The sequence below is a fragment of the Puntigrus tetrazona genome, chromosome 25, assembly GCF_018831695.1.
Source record: "Puntigrus tetrazona isolate hp1 chromosome 25, ASM1883169v1, whole genome shotgun sequence".
Lineage (NCBI taxonomy): Eukaryota > Metazoa > Chordata > Actinopteri > Cypriniformes > Cyprinidae > Puntigrus > Puntigrus tetrazona.
Genome location: NC_056723.1, coordinates 5,751,397 through 5,777,698, shown reverse-complemented (window position 1 = coordinate 5,777,698; position 26,302 = coordinate 5,751,397). Strand labels below are relative to the sequence as shown.

The following is a 26,302-nucleotide window of genomic DNA, read 5'->3' as shown; positions in this document are numbered from 1 at the left end:
TGGGAGGAGGGAGGGAGAGAGGGAGCGCTCGCATCCTAATCTTCCTGTTCAGCATCTCTGCTGGCTGTCTGGATGATCCCTCTCTCTCATGTTTGAACACAGGCCGTTATTACCGGATACTCAGCTTTTTGGGGGATTGTCCGTTTTTACATTTTTAAAAACAAAGGGACTATTCTGGTGCATAGTCAGCATAATTTGACGGTAAGAAAGTTGATTATTTGTCTACGTGTCTTGTGTACTAGTGATACAGTGAATAAAATTGTTTATTCTGCCCTTTTTCGTCTTGAAAGTCCATACTAGATGTTGCAGTGCACGTTGAGGCTCTCTGCAGAGTAAAAGTTTATGAAATATTAAAGGGAAGAACCATGTTTCAAGCTTTTAGTGCACGGAAAACTCAGCTAAAGGGAGTTTTTCTTTAAAATAAACTGTAACCGAAGACATTGAGGCGTTTAGATGATGCCTCCTTTTATAGAATGAATCAATGAGAGTCTGGTTGCTGCTGAGTAGATTTTGGAAGCAGTTACATAATCAATACACAGTGAAAATATTTCACCCGCAGCGACTAAGTGATGCAATAATCTAATATGATAAAGCGCACGATCGTCGCCACATTCGAAAAGTGGAACGCTCATCAATTGCAGAAAGAAGTTTTGCATTACGAAACTTGCTTTTGCTAATTTCGCCTTTTCTCTTTTTTGGCATTTAGGTAGGTCGCATAATAGAAGCAAAATCTGTTAGCCTTCTCTTTTTTGACACGAAAAGCATCATTAAGTTTATGAATGTGAGATGTGCAATGATGCAAGAGTGTGAACTGATTAAACTATAAAATTGATATTTATCACTTGCAGAGCGTTCCAGCAAGTGTTTTCAGAAATGTGTGGGCGAATACAAGTTGTGCATCTATAAATTGTGTGCGTGTGCATGTGTGTGTGTGTGTGCTGTTTGTGTACCAAAGGGTGGGGGATCTTCTTGCAATGGATAAAAACATATGCATTATTTATATCCTCTAAATGTCTCGTGGGCACCAGAAGAACCATTATAGACTTTCTCAGATATAAAAACTGTTCATTAATTGCTCACGATGAAGCTAGTTGTGTAGTAAATGCTACACTGCATGCAACTGCAGGTGAACTTATTTATTATAGTAACATTATAGTAAAAGACGTTTCCAACTCACTCTCCCAGATATCGTTGGTTCGTTAGCTGTCTTCTGCGGCTTTCACGCTGCTCCTCTGTGTAGCCCTGGTGATCAAAGGCAGAAAACGTGCTATAAAAATATGACTTATTAAAGGCGCCTCGCGTCGAGGGAATGCAGGGCGCAAACAAATCTCGAAGACTGCTTTGAGTTAGCAGAAACAAAACTCAGACACTGCATGGACCAATTTTCGCAGTATAGTGTTAAATGTCCCACAGTCAGATATAAGTCTAAATCTCTAAAGTAGAGTTGGCAAATGCTACGAATTTTTGTAAAATTGCACACATTTCCCAAACGGATAAATAGATATATACAGGCCCACATGAAACCTGCTCATTTGGAATGACTCTCCTCTCTAAACAGAAAAAATAAAAAAATAAATAAATTGCTTTTGATTCATATTTTTGCTATTTTTGAAGAAAATATGAGGAATCTCAACTCGATTCTAATTCTTTTTCAATCCACTCTATGGAATTTAGTCTTTGCTAAGCTCCATTCCCATTGGTTCCTGTTGCTTACTTTATCTTATGTGACTATTATAAGCAAAAAGCAACAATTTTTTGCTGTAAAAAAAAAAATTAGCTCTACAAACATCTTATGTCCATTGAGTCAGTAAGTAAATTCAATATATATACAATGTATATAAATATATTCTAAATTTTTTTGGATCCAAATATGAAGCAATGCTATCTAAAATCGAATAGCATTTAGCATTGACATCTTGTTATACAAATAATTAGGTAAATAAGAAACTGTACATACAGTTTGTTCCAATTTGTAATGTCTGTCTAAACTGGGATTTCACAGTCAACTAACTTTTCATCTGTCTTTATCTACTGCTCATATTTTAGTCATCTGTAACTAAGCTACAAAGCCGAATGTGAGATTGTGCAAAAAAAAAAAAAACGTTGGCAGTTAATGTAATGCCAATTTAACAGTCCTAGGCTGGCTTGTGTTTTATGTTTGCGAGTGAAGCTTTTTTCTGGACGGCGAATCTCAAGAGGGAGCAGAAAAAAAAAAATGCTGGAGCAGAATGTCCCTGAAACTCACGCTTTAACGTCCTGCAAAAAGAGCTCTGTTTTTCTCTCAGCCCTTCTTTCTCCCTTTTGTTCGAACCAGCATCCTGAAACCACGAGGATTACACTTTTTTTAATCTATTTATCCGTCAAGAGCATGACAGGTGTTACAGTCAACATCACCGCAATGAAGTGCTAATACGTCTCGCTAAGCATCACAAATGCTCAGTTTCCTTGTCATTAAGGAGCTTTCTTTGAAAACAAGCAGTTAGGAATAAATAAAACGTATATATTTAGTAATAGTCAGCCGTAGAAGGAAATGTTGCTGAATTTAGCAAGTGCGTGAATGTCTGCAGATTCTTTAATATTTTACTAGAGTTCCGCTCGCAGCAGGGTTCTCCCTAATAAATCAACATGGCGGATTTTCACCCTAAGCCTCTGTGATTTACTCCCTTTGTGCTGCCTTTTAATTGAATAATTATGCGTTGGGATAAAGATATTTTATGGACATTGACGGTTTTTAAAATTCATTTAAAGGGGTCGAGCCCTCATGTTTTGTCTGTTTATGTGTTATGGTGCACATTTGAAGCCAGATTTAATACACAAGGCAAATTAGCACCAATTCGAAACAGGAAAGCTCTACTGGCTGAGCAAAAAGATGCTCTCATTTCCACAATCACCGACAAGAGCTGCGTAAAATAGCGTGAGTTTACTAGCAAGCAAACAGCATTCTCCTCCCTTTTAACATCACTTTGCAATTATATTCTGATAATATTTTCTATTAAATCATGTGTAATTCAGAAACAGGATGCATTATAAAAGTTCTTGTATCCTTTTATCTTAGTGTAATATCATATGACTAGACATCATACTCTCGTTGTAATTCATAGCTAAAAGATTAGGTTTAGCGATAAACCTTTATGCTTAAAAAGGCCTCGTTTTGGATGACTTCAAACTGATTTTACACCAGTACACATTTTACACATTTACATTTTCTCTTTAAATCAGTGGCATTTTCAAACTATTACTTTATCAGAAATACAACATTTTGGACAAAAAAGAAAAATGCCTTTTTGTCAAAGTAATATGCGGAATATACAATCTATATGCGTGATCTACATACAGTATATGACCTATATTATGATCTACGTTGTTTCGGATCCTTCCGTTTATGTTTTTTTCGAGCCCGGTAGACCCAGAAAGTCCTGTAACTCATTCAGGACATGCGCTAGCGCTTTCCTTACCGTAATACACCTAGAACAACAGGGATTGCCATAAGAGTTAATACCTGTTGCAATAGAAAGATTACGAAATCCCTTTTTTTGTAGGCTTGATTGTGTTTAAGGGATGCAGTCTAACGCGTTAATGCTTAGTTTTTTTTAAAAAAACACCTGACACTCTGATTGGACGTACATACATACATTTTTAAAAAACTCTGACTGTGTTCATCTGAAAGAAGAAAATCAAATACACCTAGGATAGCTCGGGGGTGAGTAGTTTATAGTGTAATGTTAATCATTTAACAGCACTCATTTTTAAACACATCGCTAATTTTGGTGTCCAAGCGCAGCTGGTTCTTTAAAATTAAAATTATACGGCTGTAATCAAAGATGTGAAAATGCCTTATGTTATCTATAGACTCACTTTTTTCACCTATCATTTAGAGATAATTTAAGCCTTGCAAAAAGTATCATTTGGTTAATGGATACGAGGACATTTTGCGACCACCGTCACGTCAAGGAAATCAATAAGACTTAGCATGTTCTCGATGCCTCCCACCGATAGACCTCTGGTTGCCATTAGCGATATGATGCTATCCACAACAACGGGCGATCCGCACCTGCTTATCTGCCCTAAATCTCATCATCTACACTTTGAAAATGAATCTAGAGTTAACACTGTAATGCTAAAAACGTATAAACACGTGCTATGCTACAAATGGAGTCTTGTCAGCTATCGGAGATCTTGATAACCCTTCACGCAGCGTGTTTTATGCGTGCGCTGCTGAATTGCAAAGCATCAATCAATAACCTGGAATTGGTAATAGTAATACATGCACCCTCGAGCTCAGAAATAGACACGGGTGAGACGCACGTCTCCTCTTCAGCTTAATGGACCTCTCAGATTGTATTCATCCCTCCTGATCTGTCTGGGTGTGTGCGTGATAGTATTAAAAGGGCGTTATCGAATGCGTGGCTACCACGAGATTAAAAATGGAAGATATTGTAAATTGGAAAATACACGTGCATGTAGTTCATTTCATTGCTTTCATTGTAAGATATGAGATTTAACCCTTTGTTGCATGACACCCCGCTATTTTAACCATTTACCTTGTGATCTTACATCCAAATCACTATGGGTGATGACCTTTGACCCCATACATATATACAATTAGCACTTATCTGAAGTGACTGCAATAGAAGCGAATCCCAGTTAAGCATCTTAATTTGGTTCTCCGGCAGTTGATTAAAATGAATTGCTGCATATAAAACGAACCCCATACCTGCAATATAAACATCAGATTGCATGTTTCTGAATCTGAACGCGAATCTTTCTTCATGAAGTTCATTGTTTTACGTGCATGTGTTCATTACAGCACACGATAAAAGGGAGAGAAACTGCACACGGGAGCAGGAAAATAGGTGCATACGTGAACTCAGAAAGCAGCGGTTATGTAACACCCAGCTGGCTGTTTCATCAAGGGAGAGCTGAAAGAGGGAAGTGCTGGGTGGGGTTGTGTAGAAACATACATCAACACGCACTGTGCTCTGTATGCAGCTGCTGTTAACCAGGATTAAATAATCCTGAAAGCCTTTCACCGAAGTTATGGGTGTATACGACAAACGAGAAATTATTTTCATAATAAATCGTTTCATTTTTCCCTGAAATGAATCAATAAATTAATAAATAAATATGTAATGTAAAATAAAGAAATGGTTAAATAAATATTTTATTTATTATTAAATAATTGTATTGCATAATAAGAAATAGATATTTATTTAATGATATGTTTAATTCATATTATTTACTTAATATTAAATTAATTCATTATTAAATGAATTAAATACAATGGAAAAATAAAGATACATTAAACAACTCATTCATGTTTTATGTATTTGCAATTTATTTTATTAATGTATTGTTTGTATTATGCCTAATATTAGTTATAATTGGGCAGGAGTAAATTATATTATATTCAGTAATATATATATATATATATATATATATATATATATATATATATATATATATATAGATATAGATATAGATATAGATAGATAGATAGATAGATAGATATTATAATATCATAACAAATATGTTTTTAATAAATAATAAATACATATTTTGTAATGTCAAAATAATAAAGTTAAAAGGAAAAAAATACATTAAAACAGATTTATAGTATATTATATTATATTTTTTTCATTATATTTTTTTCCAGAGAAATAACAAGTTATTATATTTTGAAAAATTACAAAGCTAAACTATATGTTTTCTGCAGTAGCAACCAATGAGTAGTTTACCATAAGATCAGAAACATGCATTAGGAAAGCAAATAGGTTCCATTCTGATTTCTATTGATGTCATTGTCTATGCGAGCAGCTCCTAAAACCAGCCTGTTAAACAAACCAAACAGGACTGGCTTTGTTTCGCAGGGGCAGGCTGTCATTTCCTCCTCCAAGTGAGCAAAAGAAGTTTCCATGCCAGACTTTATCACTGATGAGAGATGCTAGCTGCTATCAGTTGTCTATGACAATAACAAAATGCAATGAGACAGCGGAGAGACACGGAACAGATAAATCCTTTTCTCGTGTCATCTATGCACTCCCGCTCAGAGAGAGAGTAATCTAAAGCCATCCGTGGCCAGTGGACAGAATAAAATTTCCGCAGTATTAAGCAGGATTAAATTGCAGCTCTCATCTGTCATGACGACAACTGATCTCACAAACTGATTCTCCCTGTTATTTTCTCCTCACACAAAACATCTCAGACACAGAGATCAGTGATAATGAAGATCATTTACTGATTTGTAGACATTCAGGTTTACCACTTTAGACTCCAAAATAAAACTGCTATCATCATTTGCTCACACTCAGGTCTTTCCAAAACTTTCTTTCATATTTATCTTTTTTCCTAATATTTGTAAATATTTTTATATTTAAAAGTATATTTTAGATAATCTATTTTGTTATATTTGTTATATATATATATATATATATATATATATATATATATATATATATATATATATATATATATATATATATATATATTTTTTTTTTTTTTTTTTTTTTTATTTTAATTTTTTTATATTATTTATTTATTTTGTTAATGGGTGTATATTAAATTGTTTAAATTATTATATTTAAATGTTAAATATTTAAATAATTTAGATGATTTAAATTATTTTATATTTAACCTAAATATTTGGATATTATACAATTTTAAATGTGCATTTATGAATCAGTTAAAATATTATTTACATTATTTAAATTGTTAAATTGTAACTTTAATATTTGCATTCATTCGGTGTTCATTTAAGTAATTGTGTTAAATAATAAATGTATTTATAATTTGAACATTTGTATTCTGTCAGTTAAAAATATTTAAATATTTATATAATTTTAATCGTTTTAATTTTATGTAACGTAGGTACTTGTATTTTAAATTGTTCAATATCTGTTCAAATATTTTACGTAATTTAAAATTTTGTATTTCATATCATTTCATATTATTTAAATATATGTGTTTTATTTTAAACAGACAGCTGAAAGAAACCGACTGCAGCATGATTTGCATTCGTCTTGCCAGAGATGCTATTGTTCTGTAAACTTCATTTGGTGCAGACATTATCCCGCCGCCCGGCCTCTGACGTACTCAGTTCCTGGTTGGAGACTAGCAGGTTACAGGAACCATGAAAATGATGTTCGGATCTGTCTTCCTGGAGCTGTGATTCATATTTTATATTAAGCTTTTAAGGCAGATGCCTGGGGCAGCACGGGAGCCTCATGGTCAGATCATGATGAGTTAACAGCAGGCTATCGGTGTTTGGAGAGGCCATACTTTACCTCTCTCAGCGTAACTCGCAAGTTTAAGTCTATCGGCGCTTTCAGGGAGAGCTAAATTAGATCATCTTTCGCTGGGTCAGAAATAGCATCTCTGATAATGAAGATGTCACTGTCATGAGAGCTATGGTCACGGCGGCTTTGAAAGATGTGACATTTGTGTTAACCACGTGGGATTTTGACTGCGGTTTTGTTGTCAGTGGGAGTTTTCAGTGGGTGTTTGTCAAGTTTGTGAAAATTCAACGTTATTTTTCCACATCTATCACTGTCGCAACATACAGCATGTTGTTAAATCCCTGAGGAAATTATCTAGCTAAAACCGGCTTCTGGATGGTCGTTAGCTGGTCCAATCTGGCTCTGGGCCCCCAAACATAATAAAATGCAAGCATTGTTGAAAGGATCCTTGCACCTGGGCTCGTGGAAGCGGCTAATGGTGAGCAATATGGTTTTATTTATATTAAAAGTTACTTCTACTTACAAACAGTCATTTATAATGCCAAACTTGGTGCTGATGGTGCTATGATTATAACCAAAGTCATATCACTCTACGGCCATCTTTGAAACCCAAGCATCTCCCAAGCATGCGAGCATGCATTACTTTGTATGGGAAAATATTATATTCTCCCAAACTCTTTACTAAGCTTACAATTAACTTTCATATTTGATATCACTAGCTGCATTTCCATTACTCTTCAAAATGCACAAATTAAAATAGCGAACACACCTAATGGAAATTTGACAAAAACTCCCAAGTATTTCAAAAAAGTTTATATTTGCTCGCATGAGGTGGTTTTTCAAAAAAAGGAATAATTCGCAATGGAAACAGGTTTTTCACATGCACATTCTTCAATGTAACATAGCCTCCAAAAAACACTTGTAGTGATGTAACAATGTAGCGAACACAAAACCTTCCCATAAGGCAAGTCCAACTACAGGAGCCTGTTAACTCAAAAAGCGCAGTGCTTTCTGCAAATTGGTCGGATTATATTCACACCTTAAAACGAACTGTACCAAATTTAGTTTGGAACCAAATCGAGAACTTGAGTTCGTTTCAATCAAACCAAACAAGACACATGTGAATGCACATTAAATCTCTATGGGGAGTTTGTTAGAGCGTAAAACATACCACTTCCTGTTGCCAGCAGGTGGCGCCATGACTATACAGTAAATGAATATGGTATGGTCATGCGTTCAGGACAGGACTTTTATCAAACATGTAAAGTTTGAAACAGGTCAGACATTGTATGTCTGGATTACGTTATAACAACGTCCTATTTAATGGTGAAACATCTAAGCTGCAACGGACAAGCCCTTCAATGAAAACTCAAGATCTTTACAATTTAAAGTCACAAAGGGCTTTAGATTGCCCTGACCAAATTTGATATTGGTCTATGTAAATCTCTAACTCGTATAAAAACAGCATAAAACTTGCAGAGAAAAATCTAGTCGAGTTTTTAGACTTTGTACCAGGAGTCTTTGTGTGTTACATATGTCAAATTTCGGACATGTATGTAAAACATAGCTTGTGGGGACCTATATTAAAGTTTTATAGGTGGAACTATTAAGACATTTTGCAGCACCCACTTCCAAAACCCATATCGGGTGTAAATTTTCTCCAAGATGTAAAGTTTCATGAATTTGATTGAAGAAGAACAAACTGTGAATCCCAACAGGGTCCTCGCATCATCCGTGCTCGGGGCCTAATTAATCTCAATAGAACATGACCGTTAAGGTGGTTTGACCTGTATAAACAAACTACAGACTACAGCAACTTCTCTCTTTCAAAATATATTGCCCCTCAGCGCTTATTTTAGGGTGTGCTTTGAGAAAAATGAACCCCGAGTACTTCATGCCCCAGATTCCAGTCTAAACCTGCAGTGTTAGAAACGATCCAGTACCAAAGGAATCGACTGCTCATAGCCTAGATACATATATAATGTTTAGGGAAGCCATACAGCTCTGTGATTCAAAAGAAGCAAAGACAAAGATATCCCAGTCAGTGCCAGTAAGTTTCAGAGATTCGATGAGAACAAGACACTCATTAATTGTTCTGAATGAGTAACAGGCGTGAATATTATGAGAACAGATTTCATATGATCAGCGAATATGATTAACCTCATTAGACTCAGGAAGATCAATCTGTATATTTGATTATGAGCAGTTTGATTGTTGCTGAATTGTCTAAAAGGTGGTGACAAGTGACTGTTTTATTGAGTGATTCACATGATTCGTTCAAAACTGCCGATTCATTCACAGACGAATTATTAAATCATTAATTCAGATTCATTTAGAATCAAAACAGGCCCTTATGAGTGACTGAATCATTCATAAAGTGATAACTAACTAGAAGAGAAACATGGCATGGATGGTATAATATATAGTTATAAAATGGGTGTATGAACATTCTTGTTCTTTTGGATGGATAGGATAATAAATAGTCAGGGCTGTAATGATCAGATGTTTGGTGAATACTGAAATATAATAGGCTTTAGTTATTGCTCCTGTCCCAGATAGCTGAACACATACACCTAACCATCCGCAATCTTGCAGTTTTTGGTGACATTTTCTTCCATTTTGAGGAAGACCGTGATACGAGGGCCGTTTGAAGAGCCTGTCATTTCTCACGCTGTGCCACGTCTGCGATAATGAGCTATAAAATATGATGAGAGGGATAGATATCACATCGGCTCCTTCACAGCAGCCTCCCTATTATTTTGTTTATTTGTTCTGATCTCCCTTTCAGACTTTTTTGGACGCCTTTTGCTTTGTTGTGTCATCTTGGAATATTTTCTAAAGGGCATTTTGTGCATAATGTCAAGAATATGCGGTTCATGGACAAAGAAGAGGCAGACAGGAGCAACTTTTCTCTGTCAGACAAATTCAGGGGTAATTTAAATCTACTTAACTAGTTTTGTATGGGATTTTTTAATATGCGTTGTTCAGTTGAATTTTTAAATATGTAAAGTTTTTCATAAATATGATAATATTATTTTTATTATTGTTTTTATACAATTATATAATCATTATTATTTTATATAACATATACATTTTTATACGTTATATCTAAATGAATGCATGATAAAAAAACAGCATGCATAATTATAAAATCTAAATTTTTTGATTTTTAGATGGAGCACACTGTATCACGTGAACTACTTATATCGTTGAACATAGTGTTGAGCACCTTTACTTTTTAAACTTGTAATGTACTATAGGTTTGCTGCATTGTCAAATCCCTCTGGATTGAACCCAAAAGTTGAAAAATTACCATTGTCATCCACATTATTACCTACAATGCATCCCAAACCACAAAGCTCTCTGATACTGTCACTAACAGGCAATCCGTCATCCTCCAAATATTTGAGCGTAGACCTAATTTCAGTTCCACACTTCCCCACTGGACAGTTTGCCATGCCCGTGCTCAAGCACTGAATATCACCAGCTGAATCAACTAACTAGAATCTAGTTATCCCCATGGATAATGAATGACTGGCTCCACGTGACTGAGTGTTAGCCTACTGAATCTTTCATGGCCAGGCTTCTATGGTTTGACGCATGTGTTGTATATTTGGCTTGACGTGGGTGCGGTGCAGTGCACTGGAAGTGTCTTTTACCATCTCTGTATTCTTGCTGCAGTGTGTTCTCTCTCAGGAAAGGTTCTCAAGGTTCTGCTGCCCACAAATCACTTCTTTTACTATACACACATCATTCACCTGAGATGGCGCGAGTTGCAGTGCTATATTTCAGTCTTTCTATAGTCAGTATATGTACAGTTATTTTTGGGACGCTTGCACATGCTTAGGAGAATATAAAAAATCATTTGTCTATGAATAAACTCCTGAACATGAAATTGTAAGTACAATAAGTGAGATTGTTTTGTACAAATCATGTAAAAAAAAATATAAAATAAATAAAAATAAAAATAAAATTCCTATAAAACAAGCTACACTAAATTAAATATTTAATTTATCTAATATCTAATATTTATTTATTTATTTATTTATCATTTATTGTTACCTTTTAAATAAATACCAGGTAGATGTTTTACTATATTAGTAAAAATCAGACATCAGACATACTTATTTAAAAGAACATGCATATATATATTACAATTTGTAATATAAGTCAGCAATTTCGCAGTAGGTTTACATTTGTTAATGCAATAAATACATGTATTAATTACACGTTTTTTCAAGTGCATGCATATTTAGCCTGAATAACAAAACAGTCATTGCCTTAACTCTCAAATCCGCCTGATTGTCATAGAAACTATTGGCATTGTCATAGTAACTATTACTCAGAAAGTACAGCTAGAAATGTTCTCTATGTATCAGTTTACAGAGAGCCAAATGTCTCCTGCAGGCTCGATGGAAAAGGTATCAGATGAACCTGCAACTGATTCTTTTTGAGAAAAGCCCATCTGGAAACTCTGACCTTCACTTGTCTTTGTCAACAGGGAATGAGCCACTTTGTCGCAGATGCCGGCAGGCTGAGAAAATGCCAAATTGCACATTTACCTCAGCGCAGTCCTCTTCTGGACAATAAACAAATGCATTGTTATCCACACAGGACACGAAAAACCGAAGTGAATCAATCTTGAATAGAAAGCCATTTAATGAGCTCTAGCAGTTTTGCACAGCGCTGTGCCAAAATCGCCCCTCTCATATAATGCACAGATGGGAAGTAATGTTTAACAAGACATGGGAATTTGGAGGGGAGTGTGCCGCCTCAAATGATTGCAAATTGATTTTACCCCAACAACAGTTTTCTAATAGGCCTTGTTTGGATCAGCTCCTGAGGGAAATCATATTCTCTGTATTGTTGATGACCCTAAAGAATATAGACTGAACGTGTTTTACTTTTTAACCCTTTGCTTGTGTTTCTCCCATTATGAATATAGTGTTTCCTGTACATTTAACAGGCGTTAATGTTTTGCAATTTGCCCAGTGTATGCTGAAAAATGTGTGAATACAGCCATTAAAATGGCTACAGGTCTGAATTCCTGTGGCTTTCTCGACCAGATTAAATTCTTGAATAAAACGTGGTAGTAGTCGGTAACTATGGTGTAATTTGAACGGTCTAACAATATCCCCTTCCCAATGCCATATCTGCACTTTGTTGTTAGTGACCACCGTTACATGCTCTGGTGCAGGGCTGGCCAAAGCGTTTATAGCACCTGTTGCTAGATGCTGTTGTTGCTTAAAATTCTACCTACAAGCTAGCCATGTGTAATTGTAATGCCTGTTTAAAAACATGTAACATTTTATAGCATCTCCTCATCAAAACAGTATTTCCAGCTATCCTTTTGTAGCATTGAGAACTAATCTAAGAAGCTAATCAGCAGTGAACTTAATAAGCTATCTGGAAGCTTAGGTGGTTGCTATCAGCTAAAGTCGCATGCTTTGAAGGTTAAAAGAATAGTGATATGTAAAGTTAGCTAACCAAATGGAAAATATTTAATTTGGCAAGCTACCTTGTAGCCTAATAAGCTACCTGCATGCTAAAATGTCTTGCTAAACAGCTAGCCATACGCTTTACAGGTTAGTAGACTAGTTGTATGTAAAGCTAGTGGCTAACTGGAAAAAATGTTTAATTTAACTATTTCTTTTAATAATATGTGACATATCAGTTTTGTGTTTACACAGTTAGCACAACATACAACACAAAGCTTTTTTTTGTAGCCTATCAGGAAGTAGGCTGCATTAGAGTATATATTTTCTTTTTTGCTAGTGACTTAAAAGCATAAAATTGACTTTTTACCTTTGGACATCGCAGCTCAGGATAGGTAGTGAAGGTTTTAGAACTGTTTTAGGGTGTTAATGGCTATATAGCTCTCTCCTATTACTGCAGACCACCTTAGCATTAACACACATGTTCCTGGCAATGTTTCATATCACTTTCCCACTGTCTTTCTCCTCTCTGCTGTCCTTTCTTATTAAATCTATAAAATTCCATAAATATAATTAATTTAGACAAATCTGAAATGAATGAGTCTGATTAAACGTATATCATTTTCATGTCTTCTTCATCAGCGCTAATTAATCTGGAACAGGCTCATGTGTATGACCTCGCCATTCATTATACGATTATTCAAATTAGCAATTCAAAGGATGATCCCACTTGTGCCCTCTCTCTCCAACCAAAGAAATTTAAATTAGGGTTCTTGTTTAACTAAACTAATAACCCGCACACCTAATTCGTGAGTGTCTCAGCTAGCGCCATTTCCTGTAATGAGTCCACGGGTCTTATAGGTTGTAACAGACAGGATGGACATTATTAGCATATGTATGGGGGAGTAGAGTATTCTACATTATAATTCACAGTGTGTCTGTCTGCTGGTGAATATATGGACCGGTGGGAATAAGACATGGGAATAAATCTTTGTGTAAAACCTCGCTTGAGGCATAAAGACAGCAAGAATTGTGTTGAGTGAGACCGATCTCATTTGCTGCATTAGCGGAGACCCAAACGGCTGTCGAATAAATGAGAAGAGGTCTCTGTGTCTTTTAACAGGCCTGGGTTTCATTTGTGTGCTCATTTGGTCACAGCTTTTCAAAGCCTATTTAAAAAAGTGTGAAACAAAGCAAGGAACATTGATGCAACATGCCGTGACATGCCTTACAAGGAAAAAGGGCTGATTTTGTCACGGAATGCATGTTTAATTTATTGTACTTACAGTTGGCAGCATATTTTAATGCACAGTTTTATATGGATGGATGGATAGACGATAAAACAGCTGGCAAAAGAAATATAACTTTTAATTTGTTATTTAATATAAATATTTATATTTCTGTGAACAAATTAAACATGCATTTTCCCATTATTTATTAATTTATTAATTAATTATTTGTCTGTCTTTCTAGACTCTAGAGCATCTGTGGTCAATATGTATTTTTTTTGCAGGCAATATAGGCCTTTATAAAAATGAATGAATGAATATCATTTTATTTTATTTTACTTTAATTTAGTATCAATCTAACCAAACAACATTGTAAATTTAAATGACTTTTAAAATATAAAATAAAATCAAAAAGTTGTAGAACCAGATGTGAAACTAGCAGCTGTGATGGAACAAAACTTAACTTTATAGCTGCTATTCATGTTGAGTAAGGATACAATTTACAAAACAGTTGCTTCTCAAAGCATCAGTTCTCCATCACTAGAATACCCTAATCATATATTCTCATACCAGTGTGGTCCTTGGTGTCTGCCCATGTTTTTACTGTTTGTTACTTTTGTTAAATGTCCTTGACTTCATAAAGCCTGATTAAGCAGTCTGTTTTTGGTGTCACGAGTGGGTATGAACTTCTAATGAAATGTATCCTGCTTGATGTTGAAGAATTTATCCAAGGTTCTGTGTAACTGATTCAGTGTTGATTTCCATTTGCAGGCTCAGCATGTGGCCCAACGAGAGCTCTGAAAATCAAAGGTGATTAGAAGTGACCAACCGCCATCCTTAAAGTCAAACTCAAGGGACCCAATTGGAGCCTCGAGGACCGCTCAAGATTTCTTTAGCTGTAAACACTCGAGCAGATCAAAAGAACGCAGACACAAACCAACACAGCTACGGATTATGCCTATATAGGCTCCGACGTGCAGTGTAGATAAGAACATCTCTGAAACCATGGCGGATCCATACCACAACAACATTTACCACCAGGGAGACGGAGACAGCTATGGGACATATGGACAGGGAGGACAGGACGGCTACGGTTATCAGACTGAGTACCCTCCTCAGGAGGAAGACGCCGCCAGCGATGCCACCGAGGGACACGATGAAGATGATCAAATGTATGAAGGGGAGTACCAGGGCATCCCCCATCCAGATGAGGTCAAGGCTGCTCGGAGGGCTGCAAGAGCGAAAGCGAGGACCGCAGCGGATGCCGTTTCAGATCAGGAGGAGCTTGCTGAACAATACGAGGACATCATGGAGGACTGTGGACATGGGAGGTTCCAGTGGACCCTGTTTGTGGTGTTAGGTCTGGCTCTAATGGCGGACAGCGTGGAGTGCTTTGTAGTGGCATTGGTGCTACCCAGTGCAGAGAAAGACATGTGTTTGTCCCACGCTGAGAAGGGAATGCTGGGTAAGTATTTTTTTAGAATAGCATTTCTGCAAGAAACACATGAATGATCCACTAAATTAGCAAAATATGGGAAATATACTTCAACTAGGTACTAGTACTGGTTTCCCATGATGCATTGCACTCAACCTTACATGTGCAGTACAAACACTTATAAAAAAATGAATAAGTGAATTAATACAAATAAAAAGTACCATAGTTTTGTCACACTAATCAACTATAGTATTTTGTAGTAAAACTGTGGTTATATAAACGATAGGCTAATTGCAAAAAAAGCATGATTACTAGACTTTTACTACTATAAAACCGTAAAGGTTTTAACAAGCTATCAAGTTGCTAATATGCCTGTATTGAATCACTTTTGATCATACACAAATCAAGACATAAACAAAAGGCTAAATAACCATATGTAGCAGAAATAGTAACTGGACACCATTAGCTAAAGTGCTCACTAGAGGTTTGAAACATTTAACACTACATAATGTGTATTTTCACACTATATTTAAATGTAGCAGGCTGTATATAATGCACACTGTGCAGTAAGTGGTTAGCATTATGCCCCCTGTTGAAGAAAAACAGCATATGATGGTTTAGTTATGTTTTGAAGCTGGGACGCTGGTTTAAACTGGTCCTTTGCTGGTTTATGCTGGTCTTAAGCTAGTCAGACCAGTTTAGGATTAGCATAACCAGCTAAAGACCATCTTAAATCAGCAAAGGACCAGTTTAAACCAGCATCACAGCTTCAAAACATACCTATCAGGCATATGCTGGTTTTAGCATTCCATTACGTACATATCCACTATTAATCTGAGTTTAAAATCAAGTTATAATATTTTCTTGGTGTATGTTGATTTTTATGAATGTTGGCCATGTGCTGGTATCCTTTTCTTTAATTTTTTATAACAAAAACCCAACCAAGCAAACCCACATGAATTAAATTTAGCTGGTTATGGAGTTCTGGAAGTGGTTGCACATGCACATTCTGATTAAAAGTTTTAGTGTAATTAATCCTTGTGATTTTGTGAATTGAGACGGACCTGAATGATGGCATACAGTCGGTTTTAGCCAGCTGGTACTTAAAGAGGCCATCAATTAAGAGTGTTCTCAAATTAGCTAATGGAGCACTCGACGGTTTAGATTCATGTGGCTGGGTTTCACGCTCGGTTTTACATCAATCCACTCTTGCTTAGTAAAGCAGTTGGGGGAACTGACTCATGACTCCCAAAAGGTATGACAAGAGATGGGTTGGTTTTCGGACAGACTAAAGTCTCAGAGAAACAATTAAGCAAGACCAAGCTAGCATAGAAATTGGAATAACAATAGTAATAGTAGTACAGGACCTGAATTAAGATGAATTACTAGTTTGATCTCATTTCAGAGAAACATTAGTCAAGACATGTCTGATAAAGATTTTTTGATTAATCTGTGCCTTAATTTATTATAGTTACATGAAGATGCCATATTTAAAGACTTTAGCTTATTGAAATAATGAAGACAAATCTACAACTCTGTCTATCGGAATTACATTTTTCAAGGCACCAAAGGTGACAGCGCAAAACCTTCCCCAGTCTGGATAAGTGATATTGATGTGTGTGCAGAAGCAGCATGTATGAGAGTAAAGACTGTCTGTGAGCATCAGGGAGCCAGAATGAGCGAGCACTTTCCATCCTGTGCACCCGTCGTGGAGAACAACTGAGTCAGCAGTAGCCCGACAGATCGATAGCTTCTCTCCTGACCTTGCTCTGATACATAATCCTGTGCCCACCTCCCTCTGCAATCGCCATCAGGTTATATTCTTCACTCGCTTTTCATACTTCACATCCCTATCGTGGGTTGGTTGCATTTCATGTTGGGTTGCTGTAATGCTAGCCAACTAACTCTTAAAGCGCAGTCACGTTTACTATTGTTTGTCAAATTTTTGCAGTCTAAATCAAGTCATTTTGATAGGATTCCTATCAAGGAATTTGGTATGAGGCCAAATCTATAGCCCCGCCCAAAGTCAGTGTTGCTATATCAGGCTGGTCGGAATTCTTTAACAAACAGAGGAATGTTCACTTCTGAGGGGAATACATCTACAAATAACCTGTTTATAGACTCAACACATAAAACTGGGACAGGTGAAAAAATGGCACATCTTTAACGCTTAAAATGAATGAAGTTGTCATATCAATCTGTATGAAAATAGAGAATGAAATCACAGCATCGGCCCTCATTTTGGCTTTGAAACACTGTCACGACTGTGTGACTCGGCGGATTAAGGCTGACCAATGGGATGCTGGGAGGATCCTCATGCTGAGCGGTGAGGGATAATAGCAGCTCAGCTCCATATGTTGATCTGCTCATAGAGGTTGTGCTGTCACTCTGACACTGGTCTTACACCAAACTCCCTTCACCACATGACCATCTGTACTCCACGCCAGGCCCTCGTGCTTCGTGCCTGTGCAACACTATAGTTTTGAAGGGGAAATCTGCAGAATAGGTTTGATAAAAGTAGCTTACATTACTCATAATGTTGGCTGAAAGCGTAATAGAATTACATGAAATATTTAAAGTAAATGATTTAATTTAATAAAAGCTTAATATTTATACCTGGTATTTAATTGTTAAATATTTGACATTTTTAAATATTTAATAAAACCTATTGTTTTAGAATTTCTATTATTTAGAAGGTAATGAATTTTGTAAGCCGTTTGTGAATGCAAGGCTGGTTTTTAGTTCAAAATCTTTTAGATCACAGACATTCTGTCATTTCTGATTGTGATAAATCTGAATCTAAACCGTAATAGGTGAACACTTGATCTAAAGCAATCTATGTGACAAACGCATACGCTCTCTAGGAAGTGAACCCTGTGAAAAACCCTAAAAAACAGCTTTCATGTTAAATCATGAATACCATTAAACCTTTCAAACTTCTATCGCATTCTTAAAGTGTAATTGTAATAATCTTGCCCTTCAAAGAACAGTTAATCTACTGGCACAATAATAACATGACTCCACTGTCATTATACAACATTTGCACAAAGGTTCAATTTGAATGCCAGCTCTTTCGCTGCTCTCTTAAGTGAGCACCCTGCTGACAGGTACATTCACTAAACGTGTTACGTCAGCCAAATTGCACACCTGTGAGTCCTGCTATAGCTTCTGAACACCCACTCGCGCTCATTAAGATTGACCTTGTGACTGCTCATTTGACGTTCCTTTCCCTCCATTTCCGAGACTGCATTAGCCTAAATTGATTGTGGTTGCTTGAGTTCTGATCTTACATATTTCTTTGTCATTGAAAAACTCTATTGAATCTCATTAGATGAGTGATTGAAAGTAAACACTGCACTATGAATCTATTTTGGGGGGTGATGAGAATCTTAATGCATATCAGCAAAGAGGAAAGGAGGGAAACGATGCCCCCTAGAGGTACTGTAAAATAGAAGAGAGGTGAATATGTGTCATTTATTTATAATACATATATAGAGAGAGAGAGAAAGAGTGAGAGAATATTAAATAATTTAATATATGTATGTTTATTACACTATGCTCTCTCTCTCTCTTCCTATCTGTCTGTCTATTATGTACAATAGATATAAATATAAATATGTCAATTGATCTTACATGGTTTGTCGTTTCTTCTGCAGGTTTGATAGTATTCCTGGGAATGATGTTCGGAGCATTTATTTGGGGTGGCCTGGCTGATAAAGTGGGCCGACGAAAATGTCTGATTATCGTCCTGGCCATGAATTGCATTTCTGCCTTCTTCTCCTCATTCGCACAGGGATATGGCTTCTTCCTATTCTTCAGGCTGTTCTCTGGAATTGGGTAAGCTGGAGAAATCAAGAAAGCGAATTAGCGATATATTAGGAGAAAAAAACACAAAGATCTGCCCTCCACCTTGGAAGCCATATAATTGCTTGACAATAAGTCATTGTTTTCCATTAGAGGTTGAGCCCTTCTGTAAATCAGGCATGTTCAGGCTCAAGCCCTTCTCCCTGGGCTCTACTTCTAATTTAAACCTAGCAGTGCTGGGCGGTAATTACAGGACTGATTCATGTGGAACTTTCAATCTAGCTGCCTCTGGTAGTATTTTCAAGCTACAATATACCCATAAGACCACATCATGACTTTAGAGGTCTCATCGGTATGCACTCAAGACCATTTACAGTTTTGTGGACAAGAAAGAGGTAATGAATTGTTGCAAATAGGAATAAATGCATGTGTTACCTTACAGGATCGGGGGCTCTGTCCCAATTGTGTACTCGTACTTCTCTGAGTTCCTCCAGATGGATAAAAGAGGAGAACATCTCAGCTGGCTTTGCATGTTTTGGATGATGGGGGGCATCTACGCCTCCTTCACTGCTTGGGGCATCATCCCTCGATATGGTACATATGTATACCTTGTATATGTAGATCGGTGTAAGAAATACTTTCCCTTTTCCCTTATTTTTACATATTGGCTGTTGTTCTGTATTTCAGGTTGGGGCTTCAGCATGGGCACAGAGTTCCAGTTCCACAGCTGGAGGGTGTTTGTTCTAGTCTGTGCTCTCCCAGCTATAGCGGCTTTTGTTGGGTTAATGTTCATGCCCGAGAGCCCACGCTTCCTACTGGAGGTATATATCTGAAATTTACAATAGCACTGTTCCAACACCTGTGAGCTGACTTGCTGCCTACTGCCTACACAAACAGCTGCCACATGTCATATTACCTTACTAAGTTCTTCAAAGAACCTGCAACTTGTGTCAAACAATTTAAAATTGAGATTGACATTAAAGTATGAATTTATTTAAAAAATACCATCTCTTCCAGAATGCTAAACATGATGAAGCCTGGATGATCCTGAAACAGGTTCATGACACCAACTGGAGAGCGAAAGGAGAACCTGAGAGAGTGTTTACTGTAAGTTTAATTATTTTCAAGAGCTGATTTGATGTTTGGAGTAGCATATAATCCTTTATATCTTCACTCTATACGTCAAGTTAAGACCTTTTTTATCATAATGCCTCATGGACAATTAATCATTCTATTCAGGTAACTCAAATCAAGACTCCAAAGACACAGGAAGATGAGTTTATTGAGATTCAGACTGCAACTGGAACTGCGTTCCAGAGATGGGTGGTTCGAACCTTGACATTGACCAAGCTGGTAAACCATAAAGTTAACAGTTCAATTGACTATATTTTCTTCGATATGTAATTCTAATATAAGCTATTTTTGTGTGCAGGTCATGAAAAATGTTGCGTCCCTCTTGGGTCGTGATCTAAGACTAGCTACTCTGCTAATGGCCATCATATGGTTCACAATGGCATTTAGGTAAACCACTTTTACTTATTCTTGTGTTCTGAAACAGTGGCACATTGATTATTTGATCAAAATCTTCTTTAGTTAAAGGCAAAGTGTGTAACTGTAGTGCCACTAGTGTCAGCAAATGAAATTGCAACACGGTGGTTGGGAAAACCTCCAAACTAGCCCCATTGGTAGCATTTTCAAACTATTTCATTGCTTCTCTTTCTTGTGGTATATTTCAGTTTTTACGGGCTTTCTGTGTGGTTTCCTGACATGATCAAACACCTCCAGCATGAGGAGTATGAATCTAAGGTGAAAGTGTTTCATCGGGAGAAGGTGGAGCAATTTCATTTCAACTTCTCTTTGGAGAACCAAGTCCATAAAGAGGGAGAATACATCAAAGACAAGTACGCTGCCAAAAAACACTGCGACATCAATTACCCACAAATGCTTTTCCTGAAGTATCTCAATGTATGCTGTGTGATTCCATGCAGGTTCATCAACATTGAGATGAGGTCTGTGAAGTTTGAAGACTCTTTGTTCGTGGACTGCTTCTTTGAGAACATCCGATCCACAGAAACCATCTTTGAGAACTGCACCATCCGCAGTACTGTGTTTTATGACACAGGTAAGCGATCTTACCCACAATTCCAAGCTGTTGTAGTGCACTAGGTCTTATGGTTTGTTCATTTCCACAGACTTGTATGAAGAAAAGTTCATTGACTGTACATTAGAGAACGTCACTTTCAGTCACAACAAGAAAGGATGCCATTTAGACTATGAAGAGGAGAATGACGTCCTCGTCTACTTGGTCAGCTTCTTAGGCAGCTTAGCCGTGTTGCCTGGAAATATCATCTCCGCACTCTTCATGGACAAGATTGGACGCATCAAGATTATAGGTAAGCTGAACCACTGCCTAGGTGGCCTTAGCTTAGCTATTTTCGGAAATGCTATTAAAATATTTATGTCCAGTAGCTTGCATTCTAGATCGCTAATGTTGCCGGTGAAGCCTGTGAAGACCACTTTTTGTTCTCTCTGCAGGTGGTTCGATGCTTATTTCTGCTGGTTGCACCTTTTTCCTTTTCTTGAGCTTTAGTCAGGCAGCCATCATAGCCTGGCAGTGTCTGTTTTGTGGCGTTAGCGTAGCAGCATGGAACGGCATTCAGGTCATCACTGTGGAGCTCTACCCAGCTTCAAAAAGGTAAAACTAATATAACATTTTGGGAGATTAATGTATTTTTTTGCTAAATTTGCAAATAGTGCTAAAGAAGCTTTAGCGGCATTGTATTGTTACGCTAAAGGCCAGCCTCTCACCTACTTGACAGCCTTGCATGAAAATACATTTTATTTTCATTTTGGCTGAAAAAAAGCAAAACAAAAAAACGACTTTAAAATTGATCTTTTAAAGTGCATGTAAAAGCAAACTGTCCTTTCATTGCCTGGTCTTAACTTCTCTTGCAGAGCCACAGCGTTTGGAGTCTTAAATGCCATTTGCAAGTTGGCGGCTATATTGGGAAGCTCAATCTTTGCCTCGTTCATAGGCATTACCAAAGTCATTCCTATTCTGCTGTCCTTCGGTGCTCTGGTCGGTGGCGGAGTGCTGGCCCTGAAACTGCCTGAGACCAGAGAGAAGGTCTTGCTGTGAAAATCTAAAGCTGATAGTTTGGTCCAAGCCATTGTAAATGACTGGTAGTGTGGATATAACTGCTGGCATGTATAAAATTGGGCTTAATCAAGAAAAAAATATATATATGTGATATTAAATTCCAATATTCAAAAACTACAAGGACCAAATGAATCTACTCCTAGTCAAAATGTTAATGTATAGATATGCCTGATATTTCATATAAAGTAAGTCAAAGGCCCGCTGGGTCATTTAGAGCCTCAAGAAAAAAAATCTGCACTAGTTATAGAGTAACAGAAAAATCTACAGGGAGTATTATAGAGAAAACCCTCCGGTGAAAAATACAATAGTCCCAGATTTGCTTGGATGGGGTAATCAGAGTCATGGAAGTCTCAATCCTGTGCCATTTCTTGGTCAAAAAATTCAGGTACTGTTGAAGATTTTCTTTTTATCTTATTCTATAGCTTGTAATTTGCTATCCTCTCACCTTCTGCCTTTGCTTACGATGTAACCTCCGCTGAAAAAAACGGTGTGTTTTTGTCCTGGTGTTTGCAAGTGTCCTACTGTATGTCAAGAGACTGATCTCAATGTGTCGCTGTACGTTTGGATGCTCGGTGCAGAATGTGCGCTTGCGTTTGTTGGATCACTGCAGAAACCATTACGTGTGCTTCCTCCGTTTTCTATTTTTGCTTTGTTAACTGTAAATTGGCGGAGCACCTTACAAAGCTAGCCTCACTTTACCTTGCCTTTCACTAAACGTGTTGTTTCTTAGTGCTCTCTTTCTCTATCGCCCTCTTATTTTGTTCTTTTGCATTCTGTGAATCCTGAAAACGTCGGACGGTTTGGTCACTTTGGACTTGAGCTTCACAGAGCCACATATCTGTACGTGTTGTTGACTGAGTTGCATGTGTGTAATTTATCAAGTAATGTTGTGTCTTTTCTTAATGTGTTGTTTGGATGATCTAATGTTTGTCTCACTGCAAATAAAACTGGTTAGACCATATTAGCCATTGGTAACCTGTATCATTTTAGTTTTCATGAGCCGGTTATAGGCCTCTTAAAGGAACGGTACACCAATTTTTTTTTTTTTGTTACATTTACTGACACTTATGTCATTCCAAACCTGCATGACTTTCCTAATAGAAAAGAGTGACTATACATATTATTTTTGGACCGCATTGACTACCATTCTGTGTCCAAGAAAAATATCTTGTGTTCTGCACAAGAAATAAAACCATGCAGGTCTGTAATGACATGAGGGTGAGTAAATAATTACATCATTTTTGTTATTAGCTGATCTATCCCTTTGAAGTTCATGAAGCTGTCACCTCTGTAACCAACGAACAAAGCTGTGCATGCTCACTATATTACTGTTTTGCTTTAAAAAACTAAATTTAGAACAACACATGCACCAAAATGAATCTATACACTTGAATGGAAGCCAGTTTCTGCCATGAAATATGAATTAATAAAGGTATATGTGGAATATGTGACTTTTATCTCACAATTCTTACTTATTGTTAAAGTTCTTCATTTAATTTATGTCTCGAAATTCAGAATTTTATCTTGCAATTCTGAGATATGAACTTGCAATTCTGAGAAGAACATTTTTTTAATTTAATATTTTTGTTTTGTTTTGTTTTATTTTATATTGTGGCAGAAACAGGATTCCATACATGAAAAACCGGACAGATCCATATGTTAAAGATTAAATGAAAACCTCCCTCTCGTTATGCATAATTATTACTAAACTCTGTGTAACTGAATCTAAGTTTATTTGTGAACACTTGCTTATTCATTTTTATAGCATATTTTTTGGAAATATTTTCTGACTGTTTCAGAAATAATTCATTTTATGTTTTCCGTTCTGATGTTTTTGTTTCGTGGCCGTACATTACGAATTACAAAAAAATAAACATGCGATTCGCACAGTTTGTGTTGGCCTTTTTTTTTTTTTTTTTTTTTTTGGCTGAATTCTTTCTTGTTCCTGCCAGCTCGTTCTGTCTTGGGGTTCGAGCGACTGTGTGAAAGATGTAACAACAAGACCTGGGAAAAGGAGTCCCTTTTTTCGCTTGGTTGAGAGTTTTTAGTTTGCAGTGAAGCTATTCAACACTTACGGTCTCTGAAACTGTAGAAGTGGGTGGGAAATTATGCAAAGAAACAAAAACGAGTGCAAAGATCATGTTACATGCAAATTCTGGTTCAAAAATCAGTTAATATCAAACACCAGACTGCTTGAGATTCATACGATGATGCTCTTACAGTATATTAAGTGCGCTAAATGTACGTTTTTTTCACATTGGGCACCACATACCCGTGTCGTTCTCACAATGCAATGTCATGTTTCTCCTGATTTGCAGCACCTCTGTCTCAAGATATTCTGTTTTGATTCACACTCAGGGTGCAAAATGCTGCACACCACGAGAGGAGGGGAAAAAAGAGAGAGCACTGTCAGACCCGTGGGAATGTCAAGAGGACGGTTTATTTCTTTAAATGTTAGGATCGAATAGAAACGCAGGCCTTAACAAAATGAAGTATTTTTAATCTTCCTTTCTGAGATGGTGAACGCCGTAGTCTTATGAGACTGTGAACTAATACATGCTAACAGTCTCGACCCACCGTGCCTCTGAGGTGCTAAAGACCACCACAGACCTGGCACCTCTCGGCTCCCAGAGGGTGAGATCAGGGTTCGGGAAGTTCACGTCACAAAGGTCACACCGGGGCCTTGAAAGGACAAGCCGTAATGCAAAAATTAAGATGTTTCAAAAACCTGCTGCAACACAAATGTCAAACCGTATTATGTTTGGAGTCTAAATGTTTTAAAAGAACATCTCTTATGCTCATGAAACGTGTATTTACTTGATCTGAAATACAGAATGATGCAAATATTATTACTAGTGCTGTCAAATGATTATCCGCATCCAAAATAAACATTTTTGTTCACATATGTGTACTGTGTGCATATATAAATACGCATCCATGCATGTATATAGTTAAGAACAATATCTTAAGTTTAAATATTAAATATATATTTTATATAATATAACTTATTTGAATATAAATGTATACAGTACATGTAAATATTTTCAATAGGCTATTTATAGTGTATGTGTGTGTGTGTTTATCTATGCATAATAAATATACACAGTGCACACAGATATGTTATGTAAATAAAAACTTTAGTTTTGGATGTGATTTATTAATTGTTTGACAGCGCTAATTATTACCGTTTAAAATAACAGTTTTCTATTGTAGTATTTTTAAAAATGCAATTTCATCCCGGGAATTGTTCAGCAGTCATTACTTCACTCTTCAGTGTCACAAAAACCACCAGAAATCATTGTAATATGCAGTTATCCGTTCTGAACATATTCCAACCACACAAAATAAAAATAATTCACAAAGATAAATGTCTCACACACATACTATCCTTCCTGTCCCCTACAGATGCTTCTGAAAATCTATTGTTTGTTTTGATTGTTATTGTGGAATGCGTGTGAGAAGGTGAACTCTTGACTTCGCGGAGACTCTCATGACCTGCGTCTCACAGGTTTAGCACCTTGTGGTCCTCAAGGTGCCATGACAAGGTGCCAGTCTAAACAGTGGAATTTCAAAACTCCCACACTCACCCACACAGCTTCAAACAGACTAAATATGCAGCGAAAAGCTTTTTAAGGGGTACCGTTTTTAATGTTTAGCTATTTTATACATTTGCGATTAGCAGCACACGTCAGAGCACGCAATGCCGGATCAGTGCTACGTTAATGAGGATCAGTTCAAAAATTCATAATGTATTTTTTAAAGCATTTTAAAGCATTTAACGGTCTACGTGTGAATAGGCTTTATTTCTTAAATGTCTTCTCGATGACAGTGTATTGATGTGATGGCTCTTAATGTTGTTTGGCTAGTCGCATTAGCTCACTTACATGCGTGGTGTGAAATTCCATTAAAAGTTCACACAGACAACAGAGCAGTGGACTAGGCTTTAATGTGGCCCATTAGAGGTGTCGTTTAACACCTTGGCTCTGAGAGAATGGTCTGAGTCTCTG

At 36.8% G+C, this 26,302-nt stretch overlaps 1 protein-coding gene across 2 annotated transcripts; it reads left to right on the top strand.

Annotated features, from left to right (window-relative positions):
* On the top strand, window positions 1-23,256 carry sv2bb (synaptic vesicle glycoprotein 2Bb). 2 transcript variants are annotated; one of them, XM_043228764.1, is made up of 13 exons: window positions 4-201; window positions 14,668-15,361; window positions 18,988-19,168; window positions 19,578-19,729; window positions 19,823-19,956; window positions 20,153-20,242; window positions 20,375-20,488; window positions 20,568-20,656; window positions 20,872-21,036; window positions 21,124-21,257; window positions 21,328-21,528; window positions 21,671-21,830; window positions 22,091-23,256. In XM_043228764.1, exons 2-13 carry the CDS (start codon window positions 14,902-14,904, stop codon window positions 22,272-22,274), a joined length of 2,064 nt encoding a protein of 687 aa, XP_043084699.1. In that variant the 5' UTR covers window positions 4-201; window positions 14,668-14,901; the 3' UTR covers window positions 22,275-23,256. The 2 variants fall into 2 exon arrangements, with proteins under 2 accessions (XP_043084698.1, XP_043084699.1); XM_043228763.1 differs by having other exon boundaries at window positions 1-201; window positions 19,578-19,956.
* The last annotated feature ends 3,046 nt before the right edge of the window (window positions 23,257-26,302 follow it).

What these genes read in the sequence shown, in the direction of transcription:
- sv2bb (XM_043228763.1), top strand. Translation starts at nt 14,902, where the DNA reads ATGGCGGATCCATACCACAACAACATTTACCACCAGGGAGACGGAGAC. An exon ending in GCCCACGCTTCCTACTGGAG is followed by an intron (nt 19,957 to 20,152) that starts GTATATATCTGA and finishes CATCTCTTCCAG; the next exon opens with AATGCTAAACATGATGAAGC. An exon ending in CTCTACCCAGCTTCAAAAAG is followed by an intron (nt 21,831 to 22,090) that starts GTAAAACTAATA and finishes CTTCTCTTGCAG; the next exon opens with AGCCACAGCGTTTGGAGTCT.